The following is a 15046-nucleotide window of genomic DNA, read 5'->3' as shown; positions in this document are numbered from 1 at the left end:
GAATTTTGTCAAATGCTTTTTCTGAATCAATTGATACGATCATGTGGTTTTTCTCTATTATGTTAATGTGGTGTATTATACTGATTTATTTTCATATGCTGAACCATCTTTATATTCCAGGAATAAATCCCACTTGATTATGATGTATAATCCCTTTCATATGCTGTTACATTCAATTTGCTTGTGTTTTGATTATAATTTTTTTCATCAGTATTCATCAGAGATATTAGTCTGTAGTTTTCTTGTAGTATCTTTGTCTAGGTTTAGTATTAGAGTAGGTTGGCCACATAGAAAGAATTTGAAGTGTTCCCTCCTCTTCAATTACTTGGAGAATTTTGAGGAGGATTATTGTTAATGCTTATTGAAATATTTGGTACGGTTCTCCAGTAAAGCTATATGGCCCTGCGCTTTCCTTTTTTGGGAGGTTTTTGACACTTGATTCAATCACCTTACTAGTTACAAGTCTGTTCAGATATTTTGTTTCTTCATCATTTTGTTGGTAGGTTGAATGTTTCTAGAAATGTATCCATGTCTTCTAAGCTATCTAATTTGTTGGGATATAATTATTCATAGTAGTTTCTTGTGATTTTTCTTATTTCTGTGGCATTTAGTTGTAAAGTCTTCCGCTCATTTCTGATTTTTGTTATTTGAGTCTTATCTCCTTTTTCTTAATTTCTCTGGCCAAGGTTTGTCAATTTTGTTAATCTCTTTTAAAAAACCATCTCTTTGTTTTGTTTATTTTCTCTATGGTTTTCCCAGGCTCTGTTTCATTTACAGTAATTCTGCTGTAATCTCTGCTATTTCCTTTCAACTGTTTTATAAATATATATTTTAAACTGTATTTTAATTATATATTGGGAACTAGTACCATCAGTTACCTCCTCCTCAACTTTTCTTGTTCTCTTTTTGGGATAATGGAGTTAATTAAGGAGCTATACCTACCACTTTAAGAAAATAGAGAAGTGAACCTTCCATTTCTGAAATTCTGAGTTCATATGAAGGAAGAACTAGTAGAAACGGAGATACCAAAGAATGGTTCCATGGTTGTTTATTGCTACAGATACTACCTGGAAACCATCCTGCTAGGTCCCCTGGCAACTCACTTGGGTTCTTACCTAGCTAGTATAAATTTTTGGTAACTACCAGACAAATATCATAAAAGGGAACAGAAAAGTTTTCAGGGAATAAGCTGTGTGCTGAATATATTTTGTTTGCCTCTCTAAATTTACTCTTCATCTTTCTAACATCTTCTCCATCCTCCTCTGCTCAGGGAGGCTGACCTGTAATGACAGCCTCAATGTATTCCTCTGTACTCTAGATTTCACTTAGCTTTTGCCCCTGAGAGTCACTGGCAGATGAGAAGGCAGGGGAAGCTTAAGATTACAGCATTTATTCTTTCAGGTTCTTCCTGAAGGCTTGTACCTAGATTGGTTGTATTTCTCTTCTGAAGGTCATGGCTATCAGCAGGATACCCTCAACATTTATTAAGCACTGTTCCAATGACATTCAGGGCTGTGATAAGAGGTTGCTACTATTGCTAGCCCCAGAATGTTATACTATGCCTTGTTATTTTCCCTGAAGTCTGCCCACATTACTAAAAATAGTTCCCTTATGCCTCTTCAAATGATCCAGTGTGAGTTAAGTATACATTTTCTATATTCTGAGTGATATTAGAAGTAGTATCATTAGTATCAGAATCCTCAGTAGGATTCTGAGTGGTATTAGAAGTAGTATCAGACATAGCAATAGGGTTCCAGAACTATGTTGAATGTTTGTGTGCACAGATATTCTTGCTAGTGATAAATTGGACATAGTTATTAAAATTATCACAGGTTGTGGATTGGGATTAAGGCTTTAGAAAATTAAGTGGGCATAGCATTTAATTCAAATGACAAAAGTAATTTTAAAAAATTCTGGGTTGTATGGGTTATTTTAACAATGCTAGAGAATATTTCCAGAGAAAAGGAAACATTTAAGGGTGTGAATGTTCAGAAAGGAATGGCTACTCCATTATGGCTTCACTAAACAGTGGCCTTAAGATACAGGAAATCCTACTAGCAGTTAGAACTTCAGGCCGTCCTGTATTAAGGTTGTCCACTTAATATAGGAGAGATGGCCTGAGGTATAAATATCTAATGATTTATATTCAGCTTGTTTGGGTAGTTAGAGACTAAGAGCAAGACTGGAAAATAGGTGGTAAGAAGAACATGTGATTGAACCTCTCTGAAGGGGCACATGAAGAAGGGATTTACTTTGGAAGGTTCTCAAGTCAGTTGAACAATATGACCAATCCTGTTAATGTCAGTGAGCCTCCGTCTCTTTTTTAAAAACCAACCTAGGTCTTCATTAATGGGCTCATGTGAAAAATGACCATGGAGAAATCATTACAACAACTCATGAAAGAACAACCATGCCCCCAAGAAAGGAGAAAACAACAGCTAACTCCACTGCCTATAACATCCTGGCTAACAGAGGTCCTGAGTCTCTCCACATGACACCTTTATTACAAGCACAAAGGACAATCCAGAAAACCAGTGCACTAAACAAAACTACAACCAAGGACCTTAACAGAGTCCACTGCATTCCCCTGCTACCTCCACCAGAACAGGTGCCGGATTCCATGGCTGAGAGGCCTTAAGAAAATCACATTATAGGACTCTTTAGAGACACTCCCCAGTACCAGCCTGAAGCCTGGTAGTTCCACTGGGTAGCGAGACCAGAAGAGAAATGATAATCGCTACAATCCAGCTTTCAGGAAGCCCCATCCCTAGGGGAAGCAGGAGAGCACCACATCTCCTGCTCAAGGGAACACTCCATGAGACAAAAAACCCTTGAAAAAATTAGTGAATCCAGGAGCTGGTTTTTTGAAAAGATTAACAAAATAGATAGACTGCTAGTAAGACTAATAAAGAAGAAAAGAGAGAAGAATCAAATACACACAATAAAAAATGATAAAGGGGATATCACCACTGATCCCACAGAAATATAAACTACCATCAGAGAATACTATAAACTCCTTTATGCAAATAAACTAGAAAATCTAGAAGAAATTGATAAATTTCTGGACACATAGACCTTCCCAAAACTAAACCAGGAAGAAGTTGAATCTCTGAGTAGACCAGTAACAGGCTCTGAAATTGAGGCAATATTTAATAACCAGCCAATGAAAAAATGTCCAGAACCAGACAGATTGACAACTGAATTCTACCAGGGGTACAAACAAGAGCTGGTACCATTCCTTCTGAAACTATTCCAAACAATAGAAAGGGGGAGGGAATCCTCCCTAACTCATTTTATGAGGCAAGCATCATCCTGATACCAAAGCCTGGCAGAGACACAACAAAAAAAAGAGAATTTTAGGCCAATATCCCTGATGAACATCAGTGTGAAAATCCTCAAGAAAATACTGGCAAACCAAATCCAGCAGTTCATCAAAAAGCTTATCCACCATGATCAAGTCGGCTTCATCCTTGGGATGCAAGGCTGGTTCAACATATGCAAATCAATAAACAAAATCCATCACATAAACAGAACCGATGACAAAAACCACGATTATCTCAATAGATGCAGAAAAGACCTTCAACAAAATTCAACAGCCTTACATGCTAAAAACTCTCAATAAACTAGGGATTGATGGAACGTATCTCAAAATAACTATTTATGACAAACCCACAGCCAATATCATACTGAATGGGCAAAACCTGGAAGCATTCCCTTTGAAAACTGGCACAAGACAGGGATGCCCTCTCTCACCACTCCTATTCAACATAGTACTGAAGTTCTGGCCAGGGCAATCAGGCAAGAAAAAGAAATAAAGGGTATCCAATTAGGAAAAGAGGAAGTCTAATTGTCCCTGTTTGCAGATGACATGATTGTATACTTAGAAAACCCCATCATTTCAGCCCAAAATCTCCTTAAGCTGATAAGCAACTTCAGCAAAGTCTCAGAATACAAAATCAATGTGCAAAAATCACAAGCATTCCTATACACCAAGAACAGACAGAGAGCAAAATCATGAGTGAACTCCCGTTCACAATTACTACAAAGAGAATAAAATATCTAGGAATCCAACTTACAAGGGATGTGAAGGACCTCTTCAAGGAGAACTACAAATGACTGCTCAACAAAATAAAAAAGGACACAAACAAATGGAAGACTATTCCATGCTCATGGATACAAAGAATCAATATCGTGAAAATGGCCATACTGCCCAAGGTAATTTATAGATTCAATGCCATCCCCATCAAGCTACCAATGACTTTCTTCACAGAATTGGAAAAAAACTACTTTAAACTTCATATGAAACAAACAAACAAAAAACCTGCACAGGCAAGGCAATCCTAAGCCAAAAGAACAAAGCTGGAGGCATCGCGCTACCTGACTTCAAACTATACTACAAGGCTACAGTAACCAAAACAGCATGGTACTGGTACCAAAAACAGACACATAGTACAATGGAACGGAACAGAGGCCTCAGAAATAACACCACACATCTACAACCATCTGATCTTTGACAAACCTGATAAAAACAAGCAATGGGGAAAGGATTTCCTATTTAATAAATGGTGCTGGGAAAACTGGCTAGCCATACGTAGAAAGCTGAAAGTGGATCTTTTCCTTACACTTTATACAAAAATTAACTCAAGATGGATTAAAGACTTAAAAATAAGACCTGAAACCATAAAAGCCCTAGAAGAAAACCAAGTACCTGCTGTCTTCAAGAGACTCACGTAATACATAAGGACTCACATAAACTTAAAGTGAAAGGGTAAAAAAAGATATTCCATGCAAATGGTAACTAAAAGTGAGCAGGAGTAGCTTATATCAGACAAAACACACTTTAAAGCAACAACAGTTAAAAAAGAAAAGGAGGGATATTATAAAACGATAAAAAGTCTAGTTCAACAGGAAAATGTCACAATCCTAAATATATACGCACTTAATGCTGGAGCTCCTAAACTTTTAAAATAATTACTACTCGATGTAAGAAATGAGATAGATGACAACACAATAATAGTGGGGACTTCAATACTCCACTGACAGTACTAGATAGGTCATCAAGACAGAAAATCAACAAAGAAACAATGGACTTAAAATATACCCTAGAACAAATGAACTTAACAGATATTTACAGAACATTCTACCCAACAACTGCAGGATATATTATTTTCATCAATACATGAAACATTCTCCAAGATAGACTGTATGATAGGCCATAAAATATGTCTCGATAAATTTAAGACAATCGAAAGCATATCAAGTATCCTCTCAGACCACAGTGGAATAAAATTGGAAATCTACTCCAGAAGGAAGCCTCAAAACCATGCAAATACATGGAAATTAAACAACCTGCTCCTGAATGATTACTGGATCAATAATGAAATCAATATGGAAATTAAACATTTCTTTGAACTGAACGATAATAGTGACACAAACCTATCAAAACCCCTGGGATACAGCAAAAGCAATGCTAAAAGGAAAGTTTATAGCATTAAATGCTGACATAAAAAACTCTGAAAGAGCATGATTAGACCATCTAAGGTCACACTTCAAGGAACTAGAGAAACAAGAATGAACCAAACACAAAATCAGCAGAAGAAAAGAAATAACAAAGATCAGAGCAGAACTAAATGAAATTGAAACAAAAAATACAAGATAAATGAAACACAAAGCTGGTTCTTTGAAAAGATAAACAAAATATATAGACCATTAGTGAGATTAACCAGGAAAGAAAGAAAGATGATTCAAATAACCTCAATTAGAAATGAAATGGGAGATATTACTACTGATACCACACAAATACAAAAGAACATTCAAGGACACTGATACGGTTTGGCTGTGTCCTTACCCAAATCTCACCTTCAATTGTGATAATCCCCACATGGTGAGGGTGGGGCCAAGTGGAGATAATTGAATTGTAGGGGTAGTTTTCCTCATACTGTACTCATATGTAGTGAATAAGTCTCATGAGATTTGATGGGTTTATAAATGGAAGGTCCCCTGCAAAAGATCTCTTGCCTGCCACCAGTTTTGTTATTTTTTTTTTAAGAGATTCTCACCCAGGCTGGAGTGCAGTGGTGTAATCACAGCTCACTAAAGCCTCGATTCCTGGACTCAGGTGATCTTCCCACCTCTGGAGTAGCTGGGACTACAGGCATGCATCATCATACCAGGATAATGTTTTTATATTTTTGGTAAAGACGAGGTTTACAAAGGAATCAGAACTTCATATATACCATATGCAAAAAATCACAATATACAAAAATCAACTCAAGATGGATTAAAGACTTAAATGTAAAACCCAAAGCTGTAAAAACCCTAGAAGAAAACCTAGGCTGTACCATTCAGGAATAGGCATGGGCAAAGATTTCATGATGAAGACACCAAAACAATTGCAACAAAAGCAAAAATTGATGATTGAGATCTAATTAAACTAAAGAGCTACTGAACAGCCAAAGAAACTATCAACAGAGTAAACAAACAGCCTACAGAATGGGAGAAAATTTTGACAAACTATGCATCTGACCAAAGTCTAATAATATCCAGCATTGATAAGGAATATAAATTTACAAGAAAAAAAAAAAAACTCCATTAAAATTTAGTGGGCAAAGGACATGAACAGACACTACTCAAAAGAAGACTTACATGTGGTCCACAATCATATGAAAAAAGTCTCAACATCACTAATCATTAGAGAAATGCAAATCAAAACCACAATGAGGTACTATCTCACATAAGTCACAATGGCTATTAAGAAGTCAAAAAATTACAGATGCTGGTGAGGCTGTGGAGAAAAAGGAACTCTTTTACACTCTTGGTGGGAGTATAAATTAGTTCAACCATTGTGGAAGACAGTGCGGTAATTCCTCAAAGACCTAGAGACTGAAATACCATTCAACCTAGCAATCCTATTACTGGGTATATACCCAAAGATAAACATCATCCAATTAGAAAGACACATGCATATGTATGTTCATTGCAGCATTATTCACAATAGCAAATAAATAGAATTGATCTAAATGCCCATCAATGATAGACTAGACAAAGAAAATGTGGTAGATATACACCATGGAATACTATACAGCCATAAAAAGGAACGAGATTGTGTCCTTTGGAGGGATATGAATGGAGCCGGAGGCCATCATCCTTAGTAAACTAATGCAGGAATAGAAAACAAAATACCATATTTTCTCTCTTACAAGTGGGAGCTAAATTACGAGAACACATAGATACATAGATGGGAAAAACAGCTGGGGCCCACTGGAGGACAGAGGGTGGGGGGAGGAAGAGGATCAGAAAAAGTATCTAATTGATACTAGACTTAATAGCTGGTTGATGAAACAATCTGTAAAACAAACCCCCCTGACACACATTTAGTTATTTAACAAACCTTCACATCCTGCACTTATACCCATGAACTTAAAATAAAAGTTAAAAAGAAAAAAGAGAATCACAGTACTAACTAATATGAATATTCTGAGTTACTGGTTGGGGAGGAATGGGTTTCTGCTATATAGCAGAGACAGGCATAACTTTGTTTGAAGTCCAGGGGATTTATTTGATTCTTAGTATTCACGTTGTCCAGTAGTTCTTTTTAATGAATAACTGCCTCAAGTCATTAAAGAAAATACCACTAAGGCTCAGATCTTATAGGAATGATAGTTTGGGTCACCTCACCAGGTGAAGTATTCTTTCCAACCAAGGTACTAGCTGAGGGTAAGGTATTCATAAAATAGATGGTGAACGAAGGAAGATGTGATGGTAACCTCAGACCTTGTCACTACTAATGATGCAGGACAGTAGCAACTAGGTTTTTTTTTTTATTAATTTTCTTCTAATTTTTATTCTTCTAGGTTATATGATGAGCCCTGGTAATGGTAACTATTTTAGACATAATACCTTTCTCTCAACGTACTTGAGACAAAGAATTTGAGATAAATACGTGAGGGCACACTATTAATTTGAGAAATGATACTAGGAAGCATGATAGGGTAGTGTGGAAATAAGCACAGGAAGTTAAAGAAGACAATAAAGTGTTTGTTATATTGAGCAATTTACTGTTTGGGGCAACTAGGACTCAATCCCACTGGAGAACTCTAGCGGGCAGTGTAAGATAAGAGTTATCCCATATATATATATATATATACACACATATATATATCTCCACTAACTCCTGGAAATTGTTAGTCAAGTGATGCTCCTGGAGTTAATATTCAGCCCTAGGATTTCTGACCTGCTCTCTGAGAACTGGGCCAAGCATAGAGTTCCTGCTATTCAAAGTTATTCATTTGCTATAAATGGGAGTGATGAATGCCTAGGTGACATAATACAAATGGGACACTAACAATGTCTTCTATAACAATGTTTTAGTTTTCAGTTGCAAATATATTTGAATTGTTATAATGCCATAATTGTATAATAGCTAACAGGATTTGGTGTAGTTATCTCAAGAATTTTCTCACCCAAGAATTTTATTTTTTCCAGCAAAGAGCACTAATAGATTCTGAGGTACAAAAGTGATATCATCAGTTTGCTGCTATAGTTCCACTCTCTACTTTTCTCCACTCTGCTCTGTACGTAAAGAGGCTGACCTATTATAGACAGCATCATTGGTCTCCTTTACAATCTAGCTTAGTTTTAGGCTTGGCTTGTGAAGAGCACTGGCAAGAGATCTGAGAGCACGAGGAAACTTAAATCTGGATATTTATTCTTTCCTCTCCTTTCCTGATGAATCCCAATGGCTTGGTGGTGTTTCTTTAATAAAGGCTACATTAGTCTTATGACCCTCTGATACAACCACCTGTGGAGTTCACTTAACTTTTGTCTCCTCCTGCCTCTTCAGGCACCTTTTCAGGTGGTAATGGCTGCCTTCTGTTGCGAGACCCAGGATACCATCTCTTCCTCTTCAGATTTCTTTAAACTTTCCTTATGTCACTTAAATAGTCCCTTTTATTAAATTACTCAAAGGAATGTATTATTAGAACTCAGTATGTATGTTAGCCTTCTGTATTTTTTTGAAATTGCTGCTTATATCCTGTCTTATTTTTATATTGGTTCATTATTTCTTATAGATTTATAAAAATTTTTCACTTATTATGGATATTAATTATTTGCTAGACCTATGACAAATAATTTCTCCCAATCTGTCCTTAAACTTTGTATATGGTATATCAAACAAACTTTAAAAGTTTTTATAGCATCAAATATATCAATATTTTTCTTTCCATAAACTTTGAATGTTCTTTCTTTCTTAAGAAGTTCTGTTTTTTTTTTATTTCGATAGTTTTGGGGGAACAGGTGTTACGTGAATAAGTTCTTTAGTGGTTATTTCTGAGATTTTGGTGCACCCACCACCTGAGAAGTGTGTACTGTACTCAATGTGTAGTCTTTTATCCCTCACCCCCCATCCTACCCTTTCCTGCAAGTCCCCAAAGTCCATTACATTTCTTCTTATGCCTTTACATCCTCATAGCTTAGCTCCCACTAATGAGTGAGAACATGCCCAATTCCGTCCAGTTGCTGCAAATGCCATTATTTTGTTCCTTTTTTTTTTTGAGACTGAATTTTGCTCTTGTCGCCCAGGCCGTAGTGCAATGGCGCCATCTCAACTCACTGTAACCTCCGCCTCCCGGGTTTATACAATTCTCCTGCCACAGCCTCTCGAGTAACTGCGATTACAGGCATGTGTTTTGTATTTTTAGTAGAGATGGGGTTTCTCCACTTTGGTCAGGCTGGTCTTGAACTCCCGAGCTCAGGTGATCCCCCTGCCTCGGCCTCCCAAAGTGCTGGGATTACAGATGAGCCACCGTGCCCGGACTATTTTGTTCCTTTTTATGGCGGAGTAGTATTCCATGATGTATATATACCACGTTTTCTTTATCCACTCATTTGTTGATGGGCTTTTAGGCTGGTTCCGTATTTTTGCAATTGCAAGTTGTGCTACTATAAACATGTATGTGCAAGCGTCTTTTTCATATAATGACTTATTTTGTTCTGGGTGGATACCCAGCAGTGAGATTGTTTGATCAAATGGTAGTTCTACTTTCAGTTCTTTAAGAAATCTCCATACTGTTTTCCACAGTGATCGTACTAGTTTATGTTTCCACCAGCAGTGTAAAAGTATTCCTTTCTCACCACATCCACACCAACATCTACTAATTTTTATTTTTTAATTATGGGCATTCTTGCAGGAGTAAGGTAGTATCTCATTGTGGTTTTAACTTGCCTTTCCTTGCTAATTAGTGATATTGAGCATTTTTTCATATGTTTGTTGGGCACTTATATATTGTCTTTAGAGAATTGTCTCTTGATGTCTTTTGCCCACTTTTTGGTGGGATTTTTTTTTCTTGCTGATTTGTATGAATTCCTAGTTGATTCTGGATATTAGTCCTCTGTCACATGCATAGTTTGCAAATATTTTCTCCCACAAGATGGGTTGTCTGTTTTCTCTTCAGGGTTGATTATTTCTTTTGCTCTGCAGAAGCTTTTCTGTTTAATTAGGTCTCATCTTTATTTTTGCTTTTGGGATTTGCTTTGGGATTCTTGTTCATTAACTCTTTGCCTAAGCCAATATCTAGAAGAGTTTCTATGATGTTATTTTCTAGAATTTTTATGATGTCAGGTCTTAAATTTAAGTCTTTGATCCATCTTGAGTTGATTTTTGTATAAAGTGAGACAATAAGGTAAGACTTGAGTCGATTTTTGTGTAAGTGGGCAATCAGGATCCAGTTTCATTCTTCTATATGTTGCTTGCCAATTATCCAAGCACTATTTGTTGAATAGGATGTCCTTTCCCCAATTAAAGTTTTTGTTTGTTTTGTCAAAGATCAGTTGGTTGCAAGTATTTGGCTTTATTTATAGGTTCTCTGTTCTGTCCCATTGGTCTATGTGCCTATTTTTATACCAGTAGCATGCTGTTTTGCTGACTATAGCCTTGTATATTTTGAAGTCAGGTAGTGTGATGCCTCTAGATTTGTTATTTTTCCTTAGTCTTGCTTTGGCTATGCAGGCTCTTTTTCAGTTCCATGTGAATTTTAGGATTTTTTTTTCTAGTTCTGTGAAAAATGATGTTGGTACTTTGATGGAAATTGCATTGAATTAATGGATTGCTTTTGGCAGTATGGTCATTTTCACAATATTGATTTTATCCATTCATAAGCATGGAATGTGCTTCTATTCATTTATGTCACCTATGATTTCTTTCAGCAGTGCTTTGTAGTTTTCCTGGTAGTGGTCTTTCGCCTCCTTGGTTGGGTATGTTCCTAAGTATTTTTTATTTTATATAATTTATTTTATTGCAGCTGTTGTAAAAAAGATTGAGTTCTTGATTTGTTTATCAGGTTGGTCACTGTTGGTGTATAGCAGTGCTACTGATTTATGTACATTGATACATTATCCTGAAACTTTACTGAATTCATCAGTTCTTGGAGCTTTTTGAATGGGTCTTTATGGTTTTCTAGGTATATGATCATATCATTGGTGAACAGTAACAGTTTGACTTCCTCTTTACTGATTTGGATGCACTTTATTTCTTTCTCTTGTTTAATTGCTCTGGCTAGGACAGTAAGTTCTTATGCTCTATAAACTTATTAAAATATTTGACTATATTTTTTCCAGTACTTTTGTAAATGTGTTTGTATGTTGATATTTAACATTCAATTTCAGTTTATTTTTGCATATAAGAGGCATGGGCCAAGCTTCTCTTTTTCCTTCAAGAGGATATCTAATTGTACTGATGACATTTATCTATCATTATATGTTTTTTATTGATATTAAATTACATCTTCGTCATAAATTAAAAATACCTGTATCCGTAAATTTCCTTCTTGTCTCATTTAATCTATTCCCTGATACACATTTCTATTCCCATGCCAATGTTACAATATTTTAGTTACTAAAGCTTTATTGTATAGTTTGCTATTCGGTAGGAGAAATGTCCATTTATTACTGTTTTTCATGCAACATTGGGGCTATGTTTGCAAAATGACTCTTCAATCTAAATTTTATAATCTCAGGTTTTAATCAAAGCATTTTGACTTGAATTACTTGAATTTATGGACCACATTAGGACTGTTATCTTTTCATGCATATGGTATGTTACTTTCTTTTCCCTGTTATTTTATACCCTTCAATAAAGATTTATAATTTCCTTTATTGAACATATTCCATTAAACCTATTCCTAGGCATTTCATATATCTTTTAGTATTGTGAATGGAATATCTGTATTTTATATATAACCATTATATTGTTTATCGCAATTGATAGTTTTTTTTGTTGATTTCCCTACCTCTTTTGGGTACACAATTATATACACATATGTAATAATCACATGTAATATAATGTATATAGTTAGAATACATAGCTGGGTTCAAAAGTGAAAAAAACTCCTGACTATTATAACCAATGAGGAAACATACTCCCCTAGTGACAATCTGGAATTGAAACTCCCTGAGTGTAGCATATGCAGATATATATATATATGACAAGTGGGTAATTACAATCAAGACTGCAACCCTAGGAAAATTGGAATTTCTACCCTTAATAATGGGTTGTCCCATCAGTGAATAAGACAGTGTACATTCTCTACATTCCTATGAAATACAAGGTCTGCAAGCAAGTTATTCAGTAGATCTTGGTTGGTAATAGAAACACCGATGAAAAACCAGCACTTCCAGAACTATGGTTCCTGTGGATGTGAGCATTCTCCCACAGCGGCTGTTTGGAGGGGGTGTTAAATGTGTGTGGAGTAGAAGACAATGGTGTCTATGTATTAATCAACTCCCCCTAATCTCCTCCTTAAATGACAGAATAGCTTCACAACTATGAAAATTCTCCACAAATCCATGGCTTCGGCATTAATTGAAGACAAAGTATGCTTAAACTACAAAATAATTATGAGTAAATCTAGAATAATAACAAATCCCAGCATAGAATCCTTGACTTTCCCATATAACCTTCCCCACTGCAAGGCTTTATGGTGAGCAAAGGCAGATGAAGAAAAACTGCACAGAAGACAGAAGACAGCAAAGGGTCCTAAGGGTGATTTGGAATAATAACTAGAAGGATACATTCACACTAAATCTGAAAGTTCACAGAAGGGACTAGAAGAAAGGGATTTCAAAATATTTGTGATCGAAAGGATTAAATGCCATAAAAAGCTTCACGTGTGCAACATAAAGGGCCAGGTGTGTCATAAAGGTCTAAGTGCTTGACTTTTAAGAATTATTTTAAAGGAGAGGTGAGATTTTAAAAGATAGTGTTCCAAATACATAGCTTCTGGTGGAGAAAAAAGTTAACTAGGAACAAACAAGTACCTTTTGCTACCTAAGTGGTGCCAAGAAAAAGAAGGAAAAGGGAAAAGATTAGGATCCTATAAGACAAAACAAGCACACAATTGGGGACTCACAATTACTCCCTCTCAACAAAACAAACAATAGTGACAAATTAACAAAAAAAAAATCCATTTCTGTCTCACTCTCCAACCCTCCCTCTCTCACCCTCACTTTCTCCACTCTGTTTGATTATGGTTTTGTTGTAATCAAATACCTAAAGTTGATTATTCTTTTCATTTTTGTCTATTAAAGCACTGCAGGCACAAATGGTAGTACAGAATGGCTATGGACTTGGCGGATTCGTTTTCTTTCTGCCACTCTCGTTGCATGGTTTACATTAATACCATTGTCATGCTTTCCACACAATATGCCAGGTGACTATAAAATGTAATTTATTAAATTGGAGGATAGTAGTTTCTTCCACCATGGTTCTTATTCTCAGAGAATGACTATACTACATTTTTTATAAAATGGGTATGCCTCTCGCTGTAGTGGTTTGTCATAGAGATACAGTGTCAAGTGCTAGTGTTATTTAAGCAAATAAATCAGGATTACAGTCAAATATTATTGGATTTATGTACCAGAATGTCTTCTTCTTTTTATTTAGTTTTGAGACAGGGCCTTCCTCTGTCACTCAGGCTGAGTACAGTGGTATGATCACAGATCATTGCGGCCTCAAACTTCTGGGCTCAAGTCATCCTCCTGCCTCACCTCCAGAGTAGCTTGGACTACAGGTGCATGCCACCATGCTCAGCAAGTTTTTAAAATTTTTGCTTTTCTTTCTAGAGATAGAGTCTTGTTATGTTGCCCAGACTAGTCTTAAACTCCTGGCCTTAAGCTATCCTTCCACCTTAGCTTCACAACACATTGAGATTACAGGTGTAAGCCACCACAACTGGCCCAGAATTTCATTATAATTAGTGCATATTTTTGTTTCTCATTATTTCCTTTTAATAATGCTTTATATGTATAGTTCATACAGTGTCTTGAAAACTGAAGCATATTAAATCTACTTACCTAGCATTTAATGTATTGACTGACTACCTTAGAGTTGTTGTAAGATAAAATAATAAGTGTTAAAATTTTCTTGGAAACACTGAAAAATAGATCTAAAGTCAAAGAAATCAAATACTATCCTGATTGTAGTACACTTCATTGGCACAAAAGTTTTAGTTATATCCAAAGATTATTCCCTCATATTTTAGAGCAAATCAAGTGTGGCTAAATTTTAAAATAAATTAAAATTTTATTTACTCAGTCACAGGAGCTACATTTCAAGTATTTAATAACCACGTGTAGACAGTGGCTACAGTACTGGACTGTGCAGATATGAAAAGTTTTCATTATTACAAAATGTTCTTCAGGACAACACTGTTTTAGAAGATTGTGTCTTTTAATTAATTAGATTGACTTTAGCTTGTTCAAAAATAACTCATTTGCCATTTCAGGATCAACTAAATGTATTAGGGTGTGTACGTATGTTTTATGTATGGGTTTTAGTTATTTGAATATGACATAAGTTTTTTTACTTGTTTATATATAGGTTCAACACGGATACAAGCTGCGAAACGTAAACGGCTTCATTTGTTTGACAGCAAACTTAAAGATCTGCAAGTTGGAACTAGTATCAAGGATTTATGTGCTGTTTTATGGGTAAAGTAAAATATTTTGCTTGAATAAGCCAACTAAGTTGACCTGTGTAATTTTCTAATAG

General features: G+C 35.7%; 1 protein-coding gene across 1 annotated transcript in view; it reads left to right on the top strand.

The window, feature by feature from the left end:
* SLCO6A1 (solute carrier organic anion transporter family member 6A1) overlaps positions 1-15046 on the top strand; it is a 144462-nt gene that overhangs the window by 36318 nt on the left and 93098 nt on the right. Inside the window, exons 5-6 of the mRNA XM_026454255.1 lie at positions 13585-13706; positions 14876-14985. Coding sequence (XP_026310040.1) covers positions 13585-13706; positions 14876-14985 — 232 coding nt within the window. The remainder of the gene's footprint in view (positions 1-13584; positions 13707-14875; positions 14986-15046) is intronic.

This window comes from Piliocolobus tephrosceles, chromosome 4 (genome assembly GCF_002776525.5).
Source record: "Piliocolobus tephrosceles isolate RC106 chromosome 4, ASM277652v3, whole genome shotgun sequence".
NCBI lineage: Eukaryota > Metazoa > Chordata > Mammalia > Primates > Cercopithecidae > Piliocolobus > Piliocolobus tephrosceles.
Note: the sequence above shows the minus strand (reverse complement) of the source record. Positions and strands in the feature narration are given on the sequence as shown.